General features: G+C 43.1%; 1 protein-coding gene across 2 annotated transcripts in view; it reads left to right on the forward strand.

Moving 5' to 3' along the window:
• The window catches only part of slain2 (SLAIN motif family member 2), a 45,581-nt gene extending 22,361 nt beyond the window's left edge, over positions 1-23,220 (forward strand). Inside the window, exons 4-8 of one of the 2 annotated variants that reach the window (XM_033028239.1) lie at positions 3,764-3,925; positions 4,559-4,924; positions 8,086-8,229; positions 11,752-12,049; positions 20,247-23,219. In XM_033028239.1, coding sequence (XP_032884130.1) covers positions 3,764-3,925; positions 4,559-4,924; positions 8,086-8,229; positions 11,752-12,049; positions 20,247-20,313 — 1,037 coding nt within the window. In that variant the 3' untranslated portion in view covers positions 20,314-23,219. Of the gene's footprint in view, positions 1-3,763; positions 3,926-4,558; positions 4,925-8,085; positions 8,230-11,751; positions 12,050-20,246 lie in introns of both variants that reach the window. The other variant, XM_033028249.1, reaches the window with a different exon arrangement.
• The last annotated feature ends 1,947 nt before the right edge of the window (positions 23,221-25,167 follow it).

Raw genomic sequence — 25,167 nt, forward strand, 5'->3', positions numbered from 1 at the left:
GTGACCGTAACATCACAGTAATTATTCAATGTTTCATAATTGTGCACAATTTCAGATGTTTGATTTTGATGTACCATTAATTTATAGCGGTTTTAACATTTTAATTCTAGAGTGGCGGTACCAGTAGTTTCAAGGTGCCTTATTGTAATTTTACGAATATACTGGTAAAATTGAATGCTATTTGCAGGGAGTCAGCGCGAGGTACCTTGTATTTATTTAAATTTACAGAGATCATGGATTGTTTGTTCCAATCGGTACATAATTTATAAACTGTCATTCATGTTTATTGTGGGAAGAATATGTGAGATTCAAAATCACAAACGCTCTTGAGACAAATTCAGGCAAAGAAGTGTTTTTATTAATTTCATATTCTGCAGAATAGGTGCCTCTCCTCTGATGTCCCCTAGAGGCACACCGAGGATCGGGATGTCTTCTATCTTTATACATTTCTTTTCATTATTATCACATCCTCATCCCTCCCCATTGATCTTCTTCCAATCATAACATAAAGCCCTGATTCCCACGAGAACGTCTGGGAACGCCCACCCAACATCAAAGACACCTCCCCTATCATGCATCGCATGTGCATTTAAATTAGGCATCTTGTCATAATGGGCGTGATTTAATATTCATGTAATCTCATCAAGCATGCGTAGATCTGTTTGATCTTTTGTACTTCTCAACTTTCACTTCTTTCAAATCTCTTGCTGAAGTATTTCTATTGCTTCTTTTTATCTAGAATTTCTCTCTGTTCTGTATATTGTTACTTTCTTCTACCAGCAGTCTGGCTTCTGCTGACACCTTATTTCTTTCAAAGTTATATTTCAGAGTTCTAGTATAAATCAACCATCCCTATTAACCCTTTTCTCACAAATAGGATAATGTTTTATCTAGACTCTAGTTGAGGCCAGTTCATTGGCTATATTTAAGAGGGAGTTAGATGTGGCCCTTGTGGTTAAAGGGATCAGGGGGTATGGAGAGAAGGCAGGTACAGGATACTGAGTTGGATGATCATATTGAATGGCGGTGCAGGCTCGAAGGGCCAAATGGCCTACTCTTGCACCTATTTTCTATGTTTCTATTTAATATTGATCAGTATTTATGTTGGTGGGCATTAGTTCAGATTATCTTAAGCCATGGCAATGGCATGTCAACCACGCTGATTAAATCCTTCTGGATTTCCTTGAAATATTTGAGCAAGTTAGTCATAAACATCCTCCTGTACTGCCACATGTTTATTTTTCTGTCCGTTTATTATCATCTGCACAGCTTCCCAGTGATTTAATCCCCCACCCCCACCCTCTTCCTCGTCATTATACATAAACATGAATCAGCTTCTCTGGCCTTGCTACAAATTGACCTTATAATATCGTAGAGCCTCTGAGGTCATCACATTTGAGACAGAATCCTTAAAGTCGAATGTTAAAATGAAACAGTTCCTCACGAGGTTCTAAGTTTGTATTTTTAGTCGGGCTTTAATAACATTGCAAGTCAATCAGGACATGTGCTGCCACTCAAGGAGATGACATGATTGCTTTCACATATCTAGGCTCTGCATTTGTTTTTGTCCTTTGCTGGTAAATATCTATATATCTCAAATTTCAAATTGTTAATTTAATAAACCACTACATATTGGAGGTGGGAAGGGAGTTCTACACTTCTGCCATAGACTACCCTTTACTGTCCATAAAACCGCAGTCTAACAACAGAAAATGTCTTCATGGATTCCCAGAAATATTAACTGCTTCCTGTTTCACTTTCCATAGATGTTGTCTAACCTACTGACTGTTTCCACTATTTTCTGTGTGTTGATTCACAAAATATTTTCTGTCCATCCTGTCAGTTGCAATAAACCCCTAAATCAAAATTTCAGTCAAATTAGACAATAGGTGCAGGAGTAGGACATTCGGCTCTTCGAGCCAGCACCGCCTTTCACTGTGATCATGGCTGATCATCCACAATCAGTACCCCGTTCTTGCCTTATCCCCATATCCCTTGACTCCGCTATCTTTAAAGCATCCAGAGAATTGGCCTCCACTGCCTTCTGAGGCAGAGAATTCCACAGTTTCACAACTCTGGGTGAAAACGTTTTTCCTCGTCTCTGTTCTAAATGGCCTACCCCTTATTCTTAAACTGTGACCTCTGGTTCTGCACTCCCCCAACATTGGGCACATGTTTTATGCCTCTAGCGTGTCCAATCCCTTAATAATCTTATAAGTTTCAATAAGATCCCCTCTCGTCTTCTAAATTCCACGGTCTACAAGCCCAGCCGCTCCATTCTATCAACATATGACAGTCCCGCCATCCTGGGAATTAACCTTGTGAACCTACACTGCACTGAACCTACAAGAATGTCCTTCCTCAGACCAAAACTGCACTCCAGGTGTGGTCTCACCAGGGCCCTGTACAACAGCAGAAGGACCTCTTTGCTCCTATGCTCAACTCCTCATGTTATGGCCAACATACATTAGCTTTCTTCACTGCCTGCTGTACCTGCGTGCTTACTTTCAGCGACTGATGAACAAGATCCCCCAGATCTCGTTGTACTTCCCAGTTTCCTAACTTGACACCATTCAGATAATAATCTGCTTCCTGTTCTTGCCACCAAAGTTGATCTCACATTTATCCACATTAAACTGAATCTGCCATGCATCTGCCCACTCACCCAACTTGTCCAAATCACCCTGCGTCCCCATAGCATTCTCCTCACAGTTCGCACTGCCACCCAGCTCTGTGTCATTTGCAAATTTGCTAATGTTACCTTTAATCCCTTCATCTAAATCATTAATATATATTGTAAATAACTGCGGTCCCAGCACCGAGCCTTGTGGTCCCCCACTAGCCACTGCCTGCCATTCTAAAAGGGAGCCGTTAATCCCTACTCTTTGTTTCCTGTCTGCCAACCAATTTTCTATCCATGTCAGTACCCTACCCCCAATACCATGTGTTCTAATTTTGCCCACTAATTTCCTATGTGGGACCTTATCAAAGGCTTTCTGAAAGTCCAGGTACACTACATCCACTGGCTCTCCCTTGTACATTTTCCTAGTTACACCCTCAATAAAATCCCTTAAACTTCAGTATTCCACATAATGCAAACCTATTTTTTTTAAATCTCTCCTCGTAATCTAACTCTTGGAGTTCTAGTAACATTCTGGTAAATTTGTGCTGCCTTCTTTCCAAGGCCAATGCATCCTTTGTATTAGAAAGGTATGTGGCTTCAGAACAAATAAGGAGAAGCTGTTCCCTTTGGCAGAAAGATAGTGATTAGCAAAAATAAAAGTATGAGGAGGTATTGCATTGCAAAACTTATAATTGGTGTTCTTTAGAATAGGCATTGCTTTGCAAAACTGAGGGTGATGAATGAAAATCCAATCAATAGACAATAGGTGCAGGAGTAGGCCATTTGGCTCTTCAATCATAATTTTTACTGTGATTGGATTAATATTTGATGAAGAATGCATTTACGAATTGGGTAACTACCAGATAGTCAGAATAGGCATAATGATCCAATTTTGCCTCTGATATATTAAATAATGTTATCATTGTTTTCCAATCTTCTGGTTATATCATTTTTTCACATACTAATTTTTCTGTGACCCCTTGGAAAGCTTCCATTGTGTAGAGACAAAGGTAGAATTGGTCTCTTCTGTTTTGTCCATTTGTGCCCAAATTTTGTTGAAGTACAAATAATCTAACATGTCTACTATATATGCAAGAGCCAAAACAAACAAATGCAATGTTCCTCTTCTTTCCACGTTAGATCATTTTAAAGGTTCTACAGACCAAAATGCCCTAATTAGCCCCCCTTCATCTGTGGATAGTGAGTTAAGTGCTTCTGAAGTAGATGACGACTCGTTGGGATCTGGCTACAAGCTTGCTGACGTCACAGACGTGCAAATCTTAGCTCGTATGCAGGAAGAGAGTAAGTATTAATGTGAAACGTGAACTGATTCTGTCACTTTTTTTGTGTTCGCCATTTCCTTCTTACAATTATTAATATTGTTCCCTTATAGTTCTACGACATTTCCTTTCTGTGTCTAGCTGGAACTGGAAACATTTAAGTTTGTTTGCTTTCTTGGTTACTGAATTCTTTTTTTTAAGTTACTTCCAATGGATAATAACTTGAGTTCATATGGCAGGTTTCATGGTACTTCACAAGAGTTTTATCAGGCAATATTTGATGCTGGGGCAAATTAAATATTGTAGTTTTGTATAAGAGATGAGTTTTAGTCAGTCCGATAGAGGGACCAAGGCACACAGCAAGGGAATTCCAAAGGAGGATGCACAATAATTACAATTGGAGATTCTCCAGTGCGCCAATAAGGGGTGGAGTTAGGATGAGGAATTAAGTTAACTTGGGCTTTCTGTGGAAGTTAAGGAGTGGCATATATAGGATATAATGTGAGAAAGAGAAGGTTATGTTTGCAATTCTTTATAAAGTAGCAAGAAGACCGGAAACACAACAAGTGCTAGGATATGGGTGGGAGAGTTTGGATGAATTTAAGTTTATGGACGATGTAAGGTGTTTTATTCAGCTACATTTTATTATCACTAGGTCTTAGACAGGAGTATGCAGCAAGTACTTCAAGACGTAGTTCTGGTTCGTCTTGCCATTCAACAAGACGAGGTACATTCAGTGATCAGGAGTTTGATGTTCAGAGTCTAGAAGATGAAGAAGATTGCGCTCCTCAAGTTTTGCACCCGCCGCTAAACCGTTTCACTCCGTCTCCACGGCACACCCCTCGAGCTTCACCCCGGCATTCACCCAGGAATTCTCCACGCTCACGCTCTCCTGCACGAAGTCTGGATTATGGGAGGGCATCTGTCTCCCCACAACCCATGATCAGTCGTCTGCAACAACCTCGTCTATCTCTACAAGGGCATGCATCAGACCTCCAATGTAATATCATAAAAAATGAAGGTAACTGATTGATTGTGGAGCTCTATTTTTTTTAATAATATTTTTATTAGCAGTGTACAGTAGTATAAACCACGGCATATGACAAAATACATTTATTGTACATCTTCCATTTTAATTTTGACAAAAATGAAATAGAAAGAGAGAAAAAGAGCAAGAAAGAGAGAGTGAAAGAGCTTGTGAATGTGTTACCCCTAAACTACCAAAGAGTGTAGTCGCAGAGTGAATAAGTAAAAACTTTTTTTTTAATAAATAAATAAAAAGACAAAAACGGAAAATAATAAAAAGAAAAGAAAAAAAAACGTGTTGATGTACCTACTTCGTTTCTCACCAAACCCATCACCCTGTCCGTAAATCGGTTTAATTCCGAAGTTGTGTTGCACCTTATTTTGCTTGTAATGAATCAATGAAGGGAGACCATATCTTTAAAAATTGCTCTGATTTTCCTGCTAAGACGAATCATATCTTCAAGATGTAGCGTCTCAGACATGCTTGTGATCCACATTTTAAGAGTTGGGGTGGATGCATTTTTCCAAAATTTAAGTATGAGTTTTTTTGCCATTATCAGGCCGTAATTGAGGAAACGTCTTTGAAATATTGATAGCTCAGAACAGGCTCCTGTTGTTCCAAAAATAATAAATTCTGTATGGGGGTCCAGTTTTGTTTTTAATAATTTTGAGAATATTTCAAAAATTTCTTTCCAAAATGTGTTATACAGGTGCACAACCTTTTATCCAAAAGCCTTGGGACCAGACACTTCTCGGATTTCGGAATTTTTCGGATTTCCGAATGGAAGATTTTTAGCGTAGATTAGGTAGGTAGCACGGGCGGCTTGAAAAGTCTGGAGCGGCTGCCTCCTCCCCGGAGACCGGGGAATCATTGTAAATCATTGCTTAAATGTTAGTCCGTTAGTTTGGAGGGATTTTATGTGGTGGGGAGGGGGGGTGAAGGGGGAAACTTTAATTCTTAGTCCCCTACCTGGTCGGAGAGGCGGGGAGCGGGCAATGCCTTACCGGGTCGCCGTGCAGTAAGCTCCGGAGCGCTGTGGCCGCCGACACACAACATCGTGGAGCTGGGGGCTGCGGGCGGCGCCGGATGGAGCTCCAACCCCGGCAACTCTACCCCTGGCTGCGCGGCGCTCCAAATCCAGCGCCGCCCGCGGCCGGACGCCAGCAGCCCCAGCTCCGCGATGTTGGGAGTCAACGGCGTCGCAGCGCTGGGATACCGGCGGGGAGCGGGCAATGCCTTACCGGGTCGCCGTGCGGTAAGCTCCGGAGCGCTGTGGCCGCCGACACACAACATCGCGGAGCTGGGGCTGCGGGCGTCCGGCCGCGGGCCGCGCTGGATTTGGAGCGCCGCGCAGCCAGGGGTAGAGTTGCCGGGGTCGGAGCTACAACCGGCGCCGCCCGTGGCCCCAGCTCCGCGATGTTGGGAGTCGGCGGCCACAGCGCTCCGGAGCTTACCGCACGGCGACCCGGTAAGGCATTGCCCGCTCCCCGCCTCTCCGACCAGGTAGGGGACTAAGAATTAAAGTTTCCCCCTTCACCCCCCCCCCCCTCCCCTTCACATAAAAGCCCTCCAAACTAACTGACTAACATTTAAGCAATGATTTACAGATGTTTAAGTGTCTCCCCGGTCTCCGGGGAGGAGGCAACTGCTACAGTAGTACAGACCTGGGTTGACCGTGGGTCGTTTCGGGTCAAGTTTGGCGCCAAACGCGAGCTTTGGTGTGCAGACGACATCCTGGAAAAAATGTCCGGTTTTCGGAGCTTTTCGGTTTCCGGAACTCCGGATAAAAGGTTGTGCACCTGTAGTTGCTTCTTGAGATAGACATTTGTCGCAGATAGGAGATACATTTGGAAACATTTTGTTGAATTTGGTTTTTGAGTAATATAGTCTGTGTAGTATTTTAAATTAGATTAGAATATGTTTTACATTAATCGAGCAATTATGTATATATAGGAGATATTTTTCCCATCTGTCTTTGGGGGTTTTTAGGCTTAATTCCTGTTCCCACTCTCTTCTAATTACATCTGACGATGGAGTTTCTATATTTAGAAGGATATTGTACAAGTAAGATATTAAATTATTTGACTGCGTTTCTATTCATACCTTCATCTAATATATCTGGCAACAGAGTTTGGTATTCGTGGGTATATGTTTTCAAATAATCTCGAATTTGAAGATATCTAAAATATTGATTACCTTTCAGACTATTTTGATTGTAATTTCTGGAATGATAAGAGGTTTCCCATTTCGTACAAATCTCCAACCTTTTTAATTCCTAGTCTTTCCCAATGAATAAACGTTTTATCTATAATAGATGGTTTGAACGACGGGTTATTGGCTATTGGAGAAAGAAGAGATAGATTTCTTAGTTTAAGATTAAATTTTACTTGTCTCCAGATTCGTAAATTGCTATGAATAATCAGATTTTTCTTGTATATTGTATTCAGCTTTATTGGGGTGATTGTGGAGTTCTAATGAACATACTTGCATGTTTTAAATGTTATATATTTGCAGTATTGATATATTTGACAGTATCTGCATCTTCAATAGCATGACCACTTTCTGTACATGCCCTCATTTTTGCCTCCTTTACAATTCAATGTTCAGTAGTTAAGTAATAAAGTTTCCTGTGTTTCACGATGAGAATGTCATGACGGAAACACTGGCCACTCCTTTACTTTTCCAAATAATAAGCATGAACTGGAGAGCTGTAAAGATAGTCGTTGAATATATTCAGAATGGAGATTGAACTACAAGGAAGTCAAAGGATATGGGGAGAAAATAGGAAAGGATTGTTGCGGTCATAATTGGATCAGATATTTTATTAAATGGTAGAGTAGGCACGAAGGGCTGATCGGCCTATTCCTACTGCATCTCATTCACATTCAAGTCACTGAAAAGGAAAACTTCATTCAACCTAAAAAAAAGTCTACAATTTTCCCTATGACACAAAGAGCAGCACAGAACTTACCGTTTCCTATTAATTTCAGTGTTACTTGGTTCAATAAAGTAAAGCTAGGAAATTCAAATATAACCTAACAAAATTCAAGATTTGAAATTATATAATATTGACTGCAGTACTCCCTAAGAAAATTATTTTGCATGGTTTTGTTTGACGTTTAAAGGGTAATATCTTCGATATTTCTCTGTCCTAGAAAAGTTAAGACGCAGTCTTCCAAATCTATCCAGGGCATCTAATATCCAGTCACCAGAATCTGTTAAAAACAGTAGAAGTTGTGATTCGAATTTACAAGTGCCAAATGGGGGTGTACCACGTATTCAGCAACAAGCTTCAGCGAGTAAGTATGCATTAAAATCTAAACGGAAGAGTACATTTTGCAGACATTTCAAAAGGCCTTCTGCCCAGATTACTCCAGGTGTTCAAATTATCTAATTAAAAGATAAAGTAAGAATTGAGAAAAAATTGTAAATGACACCAACTTGAGGACTGTAACAACTTCAAATGACAATAGCAAATGTCCTAAGCCACATAGACGTGTATGTACTTAAGAAGCACAACCACTGTTGTAATGCAGTTTGTGTGCAGCAAGCTCCCACAGGGAGCAAAATGATAATGACTAAACCTCCCTTCAAAGCAATCGTGAGGGAATGAACACCCAATTATCTGTATTTTAAGTTCATGGGACACGTGGATACTTGTTTATTGCTTGTAAACAAGTTATTGTCAATTGTTTGTAGACAAAAATGCTGGAGAAACTCAGCGGGAGAGGCAGCATCTATGGAGCGAAGGAAATAGGCAAAGTTTTGTGTCAAAATTGTTTGTCTAGTTTCATTCATGCTATTTCCAGCAGCTTGGATGGTACTCTAACATGGAAAAATCTTGTTTTTAACCTCCAAAGAAAGGCCCTATTTAAAAATAGCTACATTTCCGCAAAATGTCATATCCAAGGGGTGAAACCGGCCTGTTCTTCTGTTGCCCATCCTACTATGTAAACAGAGTGAAGCAGTACAAAATAGCCAATTTTAACAGTTTCTCCATGCCTATGGGGAAAATAATAAGGCATTGCTCACCATCATTTCATTAAGGCCTGCTTTAGAGAAAGTTATGGTTGTATCTTCAAGATATAACAGGGCTGCCAACATTGGATAAGAGTGCGGAGTGAGAAATTGCGAGAGACCAAGCCCGAGGGAGTGTAGCCACCGGGGGGGGGGGGGGGGGGGGGGGGGGAGTGAAGTTTAAATGGCATCATAAAAGTCAAACCTCCGGAATGGAAGATATTCATCATTGGGTACCCGGTGAGGGAGTGGAGCAACTAGGTGGGGAGAGGGTGTGGAAGTGGGGTGTCTCCCTCCCAGGGTAGGGACTTTTTTAAATTTGATGTATTAAAATCATGTTTTAGTGCATTGTAGAAGTATGATTTCAATGTTTTTTGTATTCATTATTTTTAAGAGGTAACTTTTTAAGGGGTAACTTTATCCACACAAATGGTGGTGGGTGTATGGAACAAGCTGCCAGAGGAGGTAGTTGAGGGAGGGACCATCCCAACATTTAAGAAATAGTTAGACTGATACATGGATAGGACAGGTTTGGAGGTATGGACCAAAAGCAAGTAGCGTAGCTGGAACATGTTGGCAGGTGTGGGCAAGTTGTGCCAAATGGCCTGTTTTCACACTGTATCACTCGATGATGCCATTATACCTCCACCATGCATGAATGCTTCAAAATCAAGTGATTGAGTTTTATTGCCATATACTCAACAAGCATAGAAACATAGAAAATAGATGCAGGAAAAGACCATTCAGCCCTTCGAGCCAGCTGCCGTTCAATATGATCATGGCTATTCATCTAAAATCAGTGCCTCTTTCTGGGTTTTTTCCCCATATCCCTTGATTTCATTAGCCCCAAGAACTAAATGTAACTCTCTCTTAAAAACATCCAGTGAATTGGCCTGCACTGCCTTCTGTGGCAGAGAATTCCACAGATTCACAACTCTCTGCGTGAAGAAAGTTTGTCTTCATCTGAGTCCTAACTGGCCTACCCTTTATTCTTAAACTGTGACCCCTGGTTCTGAACTCCCCCAACATTAGGAACATTTTTCCTGCAGTTACAGTAAGTGAAAATCTAGCAGGCAAGCAGGGTGCTTTCTCCAACCACTCCCATTTGAAGTCCACTATCTTCCACCGTTTCTACCCAGTGCTTGGTACTTACTTCCAGCAGCCACTGGTTGTCCTCCAGGATGCACCAAGCCGCAGCCTGATCCATGCTGGTCACCTGGGCGAATTTGGCACAGAGACTCTCACGGCAGCAGCGCAACGCTTCCAACGCCTCCGCCTCTTGCACTGAGGCTGCTCCATGGCCGGAGTTGCAGTGAGCGACTCGCCAGCCCAGCAAACACTCGCCATCCCCACTCCCCGTCCGCACCTGTTCCCGCAGCTGCTTCTGCTTCCAACTCCCGTGGCAAATGCCGTTGATATTAGTTTTGAAATTTTCGTTGATCACAGAATTTCTCACGACAAAGCGTGAGAAATTTGTGATCAGCGTGAAGGAGTGAGAATTTGTCGAAATGCGTTATTCTCACGCTCAAAGCATGAGAGTTGGCAGCCCTGAGATATAACCTCATTTCCCCTCCTTACACTGACACTGTGATGCTTAGAAACCACCTGTTTCCTGTCCATAAAAAAACTCTTGAGGAATGAATTTGATGATAATGGAGATTCATATAGTTTCACATGATCAATAATCCATAAAATGCACTGCTGGTATTAGAGTGGAACTGGTGAGTAATATCTGACATTTGATAAAAGTTAATGTGGAGCATGAACTTAAAATTAGATTAATTTTCACCAGCTGTCCAGAGGAAAGGAATTAACCCATGAAGTACAGACAAGGCTTTTTTTTTAACTTCAAATGGATCGAGAATTTGAATATTTCATATCTGCCAACAAGATATAATGGAGAAGAACCAGGCATTTATTTTTGAGGGTTTTTGAATGCCATGGAATCTTGCAATTTCCTGTGGCATTTAAAAAAAAAACCCTAAAGTACTATCAAATGGTACAAATGTTTGATTCATAAAATTAATTATTTTCATGAATAATTAATTTAAATACTTGAAATATTCCCCTCAACCAAAAAAAGTGCTTGCTGTATGCATGATAGGAGTCCGCGTGGTTTTGGATATTTTGTTTGGATGTGGAACTCTAGAAAGCTTTCTACAAATATATAAGAGCAGATGCTCAAATATGTGAGGTGCAGAACGTCTTAAGTTGTATGAAGGTGGATGTGCACAGCCTAAAGTTGTAAGACAATTTATTCTATTTGATCTGTTTGAATGTGCACGCCAGGTTGATTGCATTCGTCAAAACGGGGGGGGGGGGGGGAGATATAATAGGAACCCGAGGGGTTATTTTTTTTTATACAAAAGGTGGTGTGTATTTGTAATGAGCTGCCAGAACAGGTGTTTAAGGCAGGTACTATCACAACATTTAAAATACATTTAGACAGGTACATGGTTAGGATAAGTTTAGAAGGATATGGACCAAACGCAGACAGTTGGGAGTAGTGTAGATGGGGTGTGGCAGTCGTCGTGGAAAAGTTGGGCCGATGGGCCAGTTTCCATGCTGTAAGACTTATGACCTAATGGTATCATCATTTTTGAAATAATCTTAAGATATTATTAGCAAGAGCAGCCCACTTGTTCTGGGTTTTTTTTTCCCGTTTAGTTTGTAATCGATGAAAGAATTTTGGTAGATAGGATTTCAATCTTGGAAGTACTAATGTTAAAGTGCGAAACCCATATTGAAATGATTGTAAGATCACATGAAATGTCTAAAACAAACTACTTGTTTGTTATTTACAGTACCTTCTCCATGTAAACTCCGACTTCCAACCACACCATCACCATTATCTCTTCGACAGCCACTGAAAGCGATGGTCAATCCAGCGCCTGCCTCTGCAGGCTCCGCAACCAGTCATAATAGCTCTGCAACTGGGCCGTCTGCTCAGTCTCTCGGCTCGCCAAATCACAGTCCTTCAAGTGGCACTCCAACGAATAAAGGTCAGAGTGCGGGGATTCGCAGTGGCTTGCCGCGACCTAATGCCTCTGCTGGAGGGGGATCATCAGTGCCTCGGAGTAAGCTTGCACAGCCTGTTAGAAGGTAAGAGAGTGAGTGAAAACAACATCTTCAGTAGACACGAATCAATGCCTCTCCCTTATTTAGCATGACTGAGAACAAGAATTGACAATGATTGTCTCAAGCTTTCACGGAATTTAGACCTCATTTTTTGGAACGAATATCCTGCACCCCAAGGACAAATGGAAAACCTACAGCTTGAAAAGTGGATGATGCTATTTTGAGCATGATTTATGTCAGCACAATCCATGGTGCTCATTAAACCATATGTCCCTTACATAAATGATGCAACTTGCACCTGTTGTAAGTATCCTAACAAACTAGTCCACACTGAGCTAGATGTGCGCACTCTGGGGGAATATTGTAGCCTGTGCTACCAAATATGTATGGGTGGATATGTATGAGCGGTACATAAATTGGGTAATCTTAAACTGGAGAGGACCTGTGGTTTAATTCTAAGTGACTTGCAAAAGTTCCACATCTGGATACATAGAAACATCGAAAATAGGTTTCCACTAGCCCCTAGAGCTCTATCGAACTCTCTCTTAAATCCATCCAGTGATTTGGCCTCCATTGCCCTCTGGCAGGGAATTCCACAAATTTACAACTCTCTGGGTGAAAATGTCTTAAATGGCCTCCCCTTTATTCTAAGACTGGCCCCTGGTTCTGGACTCGCCCAACATCGGGAACATTTTTCCTGCATCTAGCTTTGAATTGAATCGAATTGAATCCTTTATTTGTCATTCAGACCTTTCTGTCTGAACGAAATGTCGTTGCCTGCAGCCATACATGTAATAATAAACAACACACAATAAACACAAATTAACATCCACCACAGTGAGTTCACCAAGCACCTCCTCACTGTGATGGAGGCAAAAGTCTTAGGGTTGCTGTCTCTTCCCTCCTCTTCTCCCTCTGCGCCGAGGCTATACCCCACCGGGCGATGGTAAGTCAGTCCCGCGGTTCAAGCTCCGCAGCCCGGGGGTGGTCGAAGCTGCCGCCCTCCAGTCCAGCGGACGCAGTTGTTGCCACGGGAGCTCCGGAAAACACGCATCAACCTGTGACCCGCGAGCACCCGACGATGTCGTCCACTGGCCCGCGGCCGAGCCCCGGATTCAGGTCGCTGCCACCGGAGCACCGTCTCCGCCCCGCACCGGGCCGCCCTCACGGGAGCGTCTCAGCCCCGCACCGGGTCGCCCACACGGGAGCGTCTCAGCCCCGCACCGGGCCACCCACACGGGAGCGTCTCAGCCTCGCACCGGGCCGCCCACACGGGAGCGTCTCAGCCCTGCTCCGGGCCGCCCACACGGGAGCGCCTTCCAGCCGGGAGCCGGGCCGCCCACACGGGAGCGCCTTCCAGCCCCGCACTGGGCCGCCCACACGGGAGCGTCTTAGCCCCGCACCGGGCCACCCACACGGGAGCGTCTCAGCCCCGCACCGGGCCGCCCACACGGGAGCGTCTCAGCCCCGCACCGGGCCGCCCACACGGGAGCGTCTCAGCCCCGCACCGGGCCGCCCTCACGGGAGCGTCTCAGCCCCGCACCGGGCCGCCCTCACGGGAGCGCCTTCCAGCCGGGCCGCCCACACGGGAGCGCCTTCCAGCCGGGAGCCGGGCCGCCCACACGGGAGCGCCTTGCCCAATCCTTTTATAATTTTATATGTTTCTATAAGATCGCCCCCTCATCCTTCTAAACTCCAGTGATTACAAGTCTAGTCTTTTTAATCTTTCCTCATATAACAGTCCCGCCATCCTGGGGATCAATCTTGTGAACCTAAACTGCCTCAATCATAAGGATGTCCTTCCTCAAATTAGGAGACCAAAACTGTACGCAATACAGTTGTGGTCTTACCAGAGCCCTATACAACTGCAGAAGATGAAGTTAGTCCAGTCTTAAAAGGTGATTAAATCAATCTGCATCACCCAATTTTCTGCGTGGGTTGGCATCTATTATTTTACAAACTAATGTAAATTGTGCTTGATTAACTCGACAGAAATACTTCCCTGTGACATTTTGTAACTCTGTTTAGCTTTGACAGAATAGAATATGTTTTGCTTTCTAGACAGTATATATTTTCAATCACTTAAAATTGAGCATGAACCTGATTACGGGTGCTGTTTGTACAGAGTTTGTACGTTCTCCCTGTGACCACGTGGGGTTTTCACCGGGGACTCCAGTTTCTTCGCACACTGCAAAGACATACAGGTTTTTACTGGCTTCAGTAAAATTACCTCTAGTGTGTAGGTTAGTGTTAGTATACGAGGATCATTAGTTGGCGTGGACTCAGTGGGTCCATGCTGTGTCTCTAAAGTCTAAAGTCATAAAATATAGATTTGAGACATTTACACCAGGTCAAAGTCCAGGCAACTTAATCTTGCATGTATCTATTTCTGATTAATTGCCTTGTTCACGATTTAAAGCATCCATATTCAAGTTCAAGTTTATTGTCATGTGTCCCTGATAGGACAATGAAACTCTTGATTTGCTTCAGCACACAGAACATAATAGGCATTGACTACAAAACACATGAATAAATAAACTGATAAAGTGCAAAATGACAAATAATGGGTTATTAATGTTCAGAGTTTTGTCTGAGCCAGGTTTAATAGCCTGATGGCTGTGGGGAAGTAGCTATTCCTGAACCTGGTCATTGCAGTCTTCAGGCTCCTGCACCTTCTACCTGAAGGTAGCTGGGAGATGAGTGTGTGGCCAGGATGGTGTGGGTCTTTGATGATACTGCCAGCCTTTTTGAGGCAGCGACTTCAATAAATCCCCTCGATGGAAGGAAGGTCAGAGCCGATGATGGACTGGGCAGTGTTTGCTACTTTTTGTAGTTTCTTCCTCTCCAGGGCACTCAAGTTGCCGAACCAAGCCACGATGCAACCGGTCAGCATGCTCTCGACTGTGCACCTGTAGAAGTTAGTCCTCCTTGACAAACCGACTCTCCGTAATCTTCTCAGGAAGTAGAGGCGCTGATGTGCTGTCTTGATAATTGCATCAGTGTTCTCGGACCAGGAAAGATCTTCAGAGATGTGCACGCCCAGGAATTTGAAGCTCTTGACCCTTTCAACCATTGACCCGTTGATATAAACGGGACTGTGGGTCCCCATCCTATTCCTTCCAAAGTCCACAATCAGTTCCTTGGTTTTGCTGGTGTTGAGGGCCAGGTTATTGTGCTGGCACCATATGGACAGTTGCTCGATCTCTCTTCTATACTCTGATTCATCCCCATCAGTGATACGTCCCATGACAGTGGTGTCGTCAGCGAACTTGATGATGGAGTTCGCACTATGACCGGCTACGCAGTCATGAGTATAAAGGGAGTACAGCAGGGGGCTGAGCACGCAGCCTTGAGGTGCTCCCGTGCTGATTGTTATCGAGTCTGACACATTTCCACCAATACGAACAGACTGGTCTGTGGATGAGGAAGTCGAGGATCCAATTGCAGAGGGATGCGCAGAGACCCAGTTCTGCGAGTTTGGTAACCAGCTTGGAGGGGATGATAGTATTAAATGCCGAGCTGTAATCAATGAATAACATATGAGTTTTTGTTGTCCAAGTGGTCCAGAGTGGAGTGGAGGGCCAGCGAGATCGCATCCACCGTTGATCTGTTGTGGCGGTAAGCAAACTGCAGTGGGTCCAGGTTTTTGTCGAGGTAGGAGTTGATTTTCGCCATGATCAACCTCTCGAAGCACTTCATCACCACAGGCATTAGTGCCACAGGTCGGTAGTCATTGAGGCACGTCACCTTACTCTTCTTGGGCACTGGAATAATTGATGCCCTTTTGAAGCAGATGGGAACCTCAGACCTCAGTAGTGACAGGTTGAAAATGTCCGTAAAAACTCCAGCCAGTTGGTCCGCACAGGTTTTTAGAACACGACCGGGTATACCATCAGGTCCAGGTGCTTTTCGGGGGTTCACCCCTCTGAAGGATTTCCTGACGTCGGCCTCTGTGACTGAGATTGAGATACCATCACAGCGAATGGGGGCTTGGGAAGGCACATCAGTATTCTCCCTATCAAAGCGTGCGTAAAACGCATTGAGCTCATCAGGGAGTGATGTTTCGCCGACATTTGAGCTGCCTCCTGGTTTCGCCTTGTAGGAGGTGATTGCATTCAGGCCCCGCCACAGCTGCCGCACATCTGTCTCATCCTCCAGTTTGGAGCAGAAGTCCCTTTTAGATTTTTGATGGCCTTACCAAGGTCGTATCTGGACTTCTTGTAGACCACTGCATCATCAGACATGAATGCCCGGTGTCTGGTCTTCAGAAGAGTGCGGATCTCAAAGTTCATCCAAGGTTTCTGATTGGGAAACACTCGGAAGGTTTTGATGGGGATGCAGTCCTCCACACATTTCTTAATGAAGTCTGTGACGACTGTGGTATATTCGTTCAAGTCCGTTGCCGAGTCCTTGAACATTTCCCAGTCTGCAGACTCCAAACAGTCCTGGAGTTGTTCCTCTGGCCCCCCCCCCCCCCCCCCCCCCCCCGACCAGCTCTGTACTGTCCTCACCTATGGGGGTGCGCACTTCAATTGCTGCCTGTAGGCAAGAAGAAGCAGCACCGCGGTATGGTCTGATTTACCGAAATTAGGGCGAGGGATAGAGCGATAGGCATTCTTGATGGTGGTGTAGCAGTGGTCGAGGGTGTATGGTCCTCTGGTGCAGCAGGAGACATGTTGATGGAAGTTAGGGAGTGATTTCTTTATGTTTGCCTTATTGAAGTCCCCAGCAATGGTGGTAAATGCCTCGGGGTAAGACGTCTGGTGTTTGTTGACCACGGCGTGCAGCTCCTCCAGTGCCAGACGGACGTCTGCCTGGGGTGGGATGTAGACCGCGGTCAGGATGATGGAGGTGAATTCCCTTGGAAGGTAGAAGGGACGGCACTTCACCGCCAGATGTTCGAGGTGTGGAGAGCAGGAGTTGGACAGGACTGCCACGTCTGAGCACCACGCAGAGTTGACCATGAGGCAGACGCCCCCTCCTCTCCCTTTCCCAGATGCCTGTGTACGGTCCATACGGTGGATGGAGAACCCTTCAGGCTGGACCGCTGAGTCTGGGGATCTGGGGGTGAGCCATGTCTCTGTGAAACAGAACACAGAGCTTTCCCTCAGCTCCCTTTGATAAAGCAGCCTTGCCCTTAAGTCCTCCACTTTATTTTCAAGGGACTGTACATTGGCCAGTAGGATAGTAGGGAGAGGGGGCCGAAGTCCCCTGCGCTTCATTCTGACCTGAAGTCCTGCCCGTCGGCCACGTTTCCGGACACAATGGAGGCTTCCCCTTTGTTTCCAGGTACTGTACTCACTGTATCTGCTGGTTCTGCCGACCTGCGCTGGAACGGGGATTCCCTCACAGACGGCAGCTCCAGCTCCTTCAAAGTCGGCAGCTGCAGCTCCAGCTTCATTTATCCTGGAAGATCCAGCCCGTCGGCTCTGGCGGTCATCCCGGGGTTTCAAGGTACAGTACCTGTGATCCATAGTCGAGTCGGGTGATTTCCAGCCTGCGTGGGAAATTTAAAGTCCGGGGCTCCCGCAGCTGCGGGAGATGGCGAAATTGCGAGAGCCTTGAGGTGCTCAAGCAGCTTGTCTGAAACGGCACCGTTTTCTGCCGTTTTCAGGTGAGTTGATTGAAGTTGTATCTAAGCCTTTTAGGTTCCGGAACTCCGCAAAAGTCGCCGCAGGCAGGCGCCATCTTGGTCTCCTCCATGGTCATATTCCACCATGGTCATATCCTAATATTCAGATCTCTTTGCATGAGCAGCTTGAACAATGGCTGAATCAATAACAATTCTGGATTTAAACTTTGGATTTTAATACTATTTATATCAATGCGACAAGTCATTGAAAGGCTTAAGGGCTGGCGGCATATCAGTATCGCCAAAAGATTTTGAACATTTCAAAATCCAGAGGCGCCAATAAAATGTAATGACATTTGAAAAAACACCGCGTGTCATACGTCATCATGTTCCGTCACTGCCGCGTCATACATCATCACTAGAGCCAGGATGTTTAGACGCTAAAAATCTCCGAAATAGGCAGGCAAAAAGGCATAGTAAAATTACAAAAAAGGCACAAAAAGGCATTTATTGCCCAAAAAAGACATAAAAAGGCATTTATTTCCGCCACCAAAATATGGTTAAAAATTATAATATAAAGGTATACTACATTAAATGACCAAAGTTGCCTGGTTGCACATAATTACTAGCATTTTTTTCAAATTATCTGTTAAACTATGTCGTCTGTCAGAATATGCTTCAGTTGTGAAAAACTTCTTTCTACCCCAGCTGAGGTCACTGGTGCATACCTGAAACAAGCTATAAACTCTATATTCAAGTCGATGTATTGTGCATTACAGCTACTTTTGAGAACTTTCGCTATGTTTTGTATTTCTTCAAGATCTTTGTTAGCCAAAATCCCCCACTCACATTTTCCTTGTATTTCTTTACCTACATCGCCAGGATCTTTAAGTACAAAGTACAGCAAGTGAAGATGTAAACAACTGAGCAATAGTTGTGCTCTTTGACTTCTCCAATATTTCCGATGTCAAGAAATACTCCTTTGATGGTTGACCTGCCTCCAATGTACCGATGACCACATTGGCAACATATCTCCCCACAGCATCAGTTGTCTCGTGTATTGAGATCCATATTTTGTTGCATGCAACTTCATCTCTAATTTTCTACACAACCATGTTGAAGTTGCTGTCAACATAATTTTTCCGTAATGATGACTCGCTTGGTATATGTTCCTCTGTGTATTTCCCTAAAAAACCTCAGAGATTTGTTTTCCAATTTCCACGGTGGAATTCCAGCATCAATTAATGCGTTGCACAGATCACTCAAACTCGGATTTGCGACTGGAGCCAGCAGTAAATGTAGTGAGCAGACAGGCTTCGGTATTTCCTACCTTCAGTTTCTCTGCTGCCGACTTGTGTTTAGCTGTCTGTACATGCAGGGAGACGAAATATTTCTTCTTATGATTCACTGCTTTCTCACATGCTTTGCAAAACAGCACACAGTTGTCTGTAGAGAATATATCATCCCGTATACTCTCACCAAATCGTTCAGTTTCTGACAAGGCGTTGACTTGACTTGACTTAAGGCATTTTGATGCTTGCGGGGGTAGATCCTACAGGAGCAGGGATGCAGACCTCTACAGGCAGGCCAAGTACAAGCTGAGAAGAGGAATCGGAGCTGCCAAGGAAAGGTACTCTGAAAAGTTGAGGAGCAAGTTCTCAGCAAATGACTTCTTCAGTGTGGAAGGGCTTGCAAGAAATCACCAGCTACAAGAGGAAAACCCCCCGCTCCTTGGACAATCGTCAGCTGACCAACGACCTGAACGAGTTCTACTGCAGGTTCAATAAACAGAAACTTAGCCCTGGTACCCCCACACCCCATCCCCAACCAACAGTTCAAACCTACTCACAGCTTGACTTCAATTTGAAAAGACAAGATCCTTCCCCACCTACACCTCCCCAATCACCATTTCACACAACTTAAAGCATGACTCCAGTCTGCAAAGACTGGACCCTTTCCCACGCAGCCCTCTCCAATCGCCACTTAACACCCACTTACAGCCGGGTTTCGCCCTGGTGGTGTAAATTTTCTTGTAAGTTATGTTAAAATGGCAAAAAAAGGCTGATTTAGGACCTCAATTGTGAAAAGGGCATTATCTTCCTGAAATCATCAAAAAAGGCATAAAAAGGCACATGGCATTTATGGCAAAATCCTGGCTCTAGTCATCACACTGCGTCACCGCCGCATCATACGTCATCACGCCGCCTATTTTCCAGTGACCTGATACGTCAGTCAATGATGCCGGCAGTCGCCAAAAAAATCACCAAGTGGGTCATGTCCTTTATGTTGTGTATATTGGCCACTTTATACATGAATGAGCCTTTATGTTGTGTATATTGGCCACTTTATACATGAATCAGCATATGGAATTATAAGATATTGATACAATCAGTGAAAATAAATGCCTACCTATCATTGTGTATTTAATTTTTTAAACTGTAGGGATGAAAATTCTAGGGTTAAGGGGCATAAGCAGGAAACTGGATACCAAGGTCACACCAACCACAATCTTATTGACTGACAAAGCAGGCTTGAAGGGTCATCTGGCCTTGTATATGTTCGTGGGCACATTTGAGATTTGTTTGACTTGTAAGTACAATTGTGTATAGTCATATGAGTTCACTTCTCTTTTTGTAAATTGATTTATAGATCATTGCCAGTCCCGAAGACGTATGGCAACATGAGAGATGAAAGCTGGAAAGATGGTTGCTATTGAATTAAATACTCAGAACAGTCTCAAGCTCATTTCACGAACGTTCATGGAACAAAAGGACTTGTATAGACTGTTCATGGAAATATAGCAGGATTTGAGAAAATCCAGTTCTCTGCCATAAATCAGCACAAGTTGGTGGAGATCATGGAGTAGCACTTTATTGACATTAAACATCAGTTTTTACATCAGTTTTTCCATGTACAATCAGTTTTTTCCATAACTATGTCCATTGTTTTGATGCTAGTGAGCAGATAATATTGACATTTAAGACATAATAAAAGTCTGGACACAATCCCAAAAAATGCCAAAGAAAAAGCTTACAACAACCAGTGCTGGGGAAAAATGGATAATTAACGTTGAGTCTTTTGAGAGATTAAGTAAAGTGGACTATTTGTGGATGCCTGTTTTTGTACAATCAGATATAGCAGTGGCAGATTTTGTATTCGGAAGGAAGGAAGGGACAATTCCAGCATCACGTAGAACAGATCTACAGTCACGGTGATTCATAGTCCAATGCACTCTGATTTCGTTTCAGCACCAAAAAAATCATCATCTTTGCAGTTGTGACCACCTTCAGTGATATGTATTCAAATTACACAGTCTTATTTTGTTGAGTACAATTTTGGGTGTGAGGGGAATGCAATTTTAATTTGTGGCGACTTGCAATAATATCCCAACAATGACATGTCAGCCTTGGTGTAAAGATGCTGATTATTAAAAAGAAACAGGTATTTTTTTCTAAAAGGTGGTATGTATTAGAAAGGTGACTTATGATCTGTCCGTGATCACTGGAGTTGTGTTCCATTGTACATTGCAACTGACTGAAACTTTCAACCTATGGCTTGTGAGAAAAAGCATGTTGTAACCTAAATGGTGCTCTGTACAGACAAAACTGTGGATAAGTGGCTAAAGTTGAGTATATATTGTAAGTGAGACACTTTGTTTAAGTCTTTGCCCACACTAAGAAAATGTATCCATCGAAGTGAACACATTTGAATGTGCATAACTATTTCAATGTCCATTTTTATGAAGTGACTTTTATTCTAACTTGCCAAAGGGCTTGGTGTTAAGCAGGTTTTACACAATTTTGTTTGTCAAATTGTACAGCACTGGCTCAGGAAAGAGTGGTGTAAATGTGCAGCCAAGTTTTCACCAATCAGCACATAATAGGATTAGTTCATTTTTATGACGTGTTTCTTTATAAGATATGTAGTGAAAACTTAGTCCATTCAAATTGTAATCTGATCATACCACAGTGCTTATAAAAATGCAACATAATTCTATCTAAACTATGCACTGGTTATCCTGTTATATAAATAAACTTGCTTCGAGCTGTTCAATAAATACTGAAGCCTGGTAGGTACTATATTCAGTAATTACCATTTAAGAAGTCACTACGCGTGTGTATTCTTATGAAAATTTGAGTTTACATTTAAATATATTTGCATACTACTGCAGGGAGCTGTGTGTTTATTATTTTGAGTGATGCTGTGGAACAATTTAATTTGACCGTATAGTCAATCACCAGAGTCCATTGTTTAATTATTTCAAAAAGGGTGTATGGTGATACATGAGCTGGAAGCAGTTCATGCAATTTCAGAAGAAAGCATTCTTTCCTAGTGGCCATATTCCTGGCGTTGGAGTCTTGGTAAATAAATAATGGTGTGATGAATGTGAAGTGATCGAGTTGGCCAGGAATATATGAACACAATGGTTAGGGATGAACAATGTGGATGAGATGTATGTGAAGTGATGGGTGAGCACACAGTGAATAGAATGATAAGTCTACATAGATAGTTGAACATGAGATACATGTGACTAGATGTGCAGTTCATGTGTGGTGAACATGTGCCATGTGTGCAAGTAGCGAGAGAGTTAAATTATTTTGTTTTTTGTTTACTCATTTGAAAGACCAGGTGAAGTAACCTGTTGTCTCAGTTTTACATTTGGCAAAAGCAGAGAATACTCTCATTCATTTGAACATAAGTGTGTTACATGCAAAAAAATCTGAATGTAATACGATAAACATTATTTCGTTTTTTTGTGCAGGTATGTGTTTAAACATTTTCCACTGAGAAGTTGCCTAAACGAGAATTATATTTATTTTATTTGATTTGATGACTTAAGATATTGAAAGATAAGAGAATGAGCAGTTTAATTTCAAAAATTTGCTTTTAAACAGGTGTGAAATGCATGTTGTGAAGTAAGCAATCTCCTTAGAATGGATGTTTGGTTTAGTCATTTCCACAGGAGATATATAATACTTGAAAATGATGAATATCATAGACAAAACCTTTAAGCAGGAAGGATCCAGTGGACAGCAAGAGGGAATGATGGAAACCGTATTTCATTCTAAGCTATAAGATTCCTTTCACGTGATGACAATGAACACTGACAGTACACAATAGTGGGATTCCTTTGGTATTTAATAACTTCTTTGAAAAAAGACATGAATAATACACAAACATTCACACGCTGCAGCACTGCGACAGTTGGACACAAATGAAACCTCACTGAAACCTTAAGAATAAATTGAATAAAATTAAAAGCATCTGTTTCTCCGCATGAGACAAAAACGATCAGAAATTTGACACTCAAACAGCACTGAGCTCTTGTGGGCAAAATAGACTTGCTTACACTGAAAAATGAATTAATTTTGTATTAAACAAAATAGTGCCTATAATTTAAATTTATTTTTGAGGTTATTATAATGTTGATTGTTGAATGCGAGTTAATTTTTGTGCCAATATCTTGGAGTAATGATACTCAGTGTAAATAAATGGTAATGTATTGCTTTCTATATTTAATTTTTGCTTTGCCATATAACTTTTGTAAATGTTAATGCACTTGTTTTGAAAAGATGCAAGAATCACCTTGTTTAAAAAAATAAATAAACATTTCTTGACATTGGAGAAGTATTGCAGCTTTTCATAGTTATCAATATCGAACAGACTAGAGTCTGATCAACTGATTGTCACAATGGAGATGAACAGTTTTAAATATACAGTGATAAGGAAAATGACTAAGTAAATATACTTTTGGTCATATACTTTCGGAAGCACTAAACACAGAGCCACACTATAGTCCTGGACAAATAGAATATTGGAGACTTGCTCAACTTAAAAACATAAAGGTATCAGAAGGTATTGGAGCCATGAAACATTTAATATGTGAATCAATTAGCAGAGCACAAACGTGTTTCCCCTCACCCCTCTGGGAACACTTCCACTACTGAGGAATGGGGAAACTCTATTCCCTGACCTAACCTTTGTTCCAGTTACTCTCCTCCATAATGAATATGGCGTACTCATTGCATTTTCCAGCACTTGAGCCATATAACCTCTGCCTCGACCATTCAATTGCTTGTCTAGATACTTTATAAATATTGTGAGAGTCTCTATCTCCATCACTCCCGCGGGCTGTGTGTTCCGTTGTAGTCCAATTGAGTGTAACCAGGGCCTCAATGCTGAGGACATAGACTTGGGAGAGAACATTGATGTTAGATTACTTCTTATAGTGAATTTGGAGGATCCTGAGGAGCCAAAACACTGCCAGGGAGACGGTAGTATCTCACGATATTGAACTGTGACCTTAAATGCTCACCAATGTGTTAACTTCCAAAGAATATAGTTTTATATCCAAGCTTCCAAATATCATTATGGTGGGAAACGGCTGAAGGATTTGATTTATTTATATTTTGAGTTGTGGCAAATATAGATCAAGGCAGTATTTATTGCCAATGCCTCATTTCCTGTGAGATTGCCACCACCTTTAATTGCTGCATTTTGTTGAATGTTGGTGGCTGGGGATTTCCAGGACATAGATCCAAACACTTAGAAAAATAAGTCGGGTAGTCCATTCCGCATTTCCTGCCAGCATCACCACAATCAAAGCCGATCCTTTGTCTGGATACCACATTCCTGCTCTCTCCCCTTATCCTTGCTGTCTACCTCTATATTCAGCAACATGACCTGGCATAACCCACCAACTGAACTCGGAGGTTCTGTGGATTTTGAAGAAACAGCAGCAAAGAGAAGCAGGAAAAAGCACTGATTGGCTCTAGCCCGAGAGGGAGGAGAGTTAAGAAGTGAGTCAGAGGGGGAAAACAGTTTAAAATTGAGGAATTTGGTTTGTAAATTTGGGCAATTTATCAGTCAATATAAGCAAGACGGCTCTTGTGGAGCGGCAGTGAGGGAAGTGCCTTGTGCGTTAAGTGCGAGTCTTTGGCTCGAGAGTCTTCGGTGAGGAGAGGAGGCTACGCATAAAGCTCGAGAGGACAGAATGCGGTGAACACATGTTGGGGCAAATGAGTCAGTGTGAGGCTTGCAGAATGTGGGAGCCCAGGGACATGGATGGAGCCTCTGGCTGCTACAACTGTGGCAAGTGTGTCCAGCTTCAGCTTCTGAAAGACCGTGTTGGGGCACTGGAGAAGCACCTGGATGACCTCAGGGCCATCCGGGAAAATGATAGTTTCCTGGACAGGACCTACAGTGAGATAGTCACGCCGAGGATACGGGAAGAACCAAGGTGTGTGACGGAGAGAAAGGGTGGAAATCGTGGAGTGCAGAAGACCCAGGTGGCTGTGCCTAATGAAAACAGGTACACCCTCTAGGGAACTGTCCGGGGAGACGATGTTTCCAGTCCGAGCGGCGGACACGTCGATGGCTCCAATCCTGGAGATGGGACTCGACCGGCGAGACCAACGTCGGGCAGAGCCCTAGTGGTGGGTGACTCCATTGTCCGATGATTGAACAGGAGATTCTGTGGCGGCAGACGGGATGCGAGGATGGTCTGTTGCCTCCCTGGTGCCAGGGTTCAGGATGTCTCGAGCCGAATTCTGAACATTCGAGAGAGAGA

This window comes from Amblyraja radiata, chromosome 1 (genome assembly GCF_010909765.2).
Source record: "Amblyraja radiata isolate CabotCenter1 chromosome 1, sAmbRad1.1.pri, whole genome shotgun sequence".
Classification (NCBI taxonomy): domain Eukaryota; kingdom Metazoa; phylum Chordata; class Chondrichthyes; order Rajiformes; family Rajidae; genus Amblyraja; species Amblyraja radiata.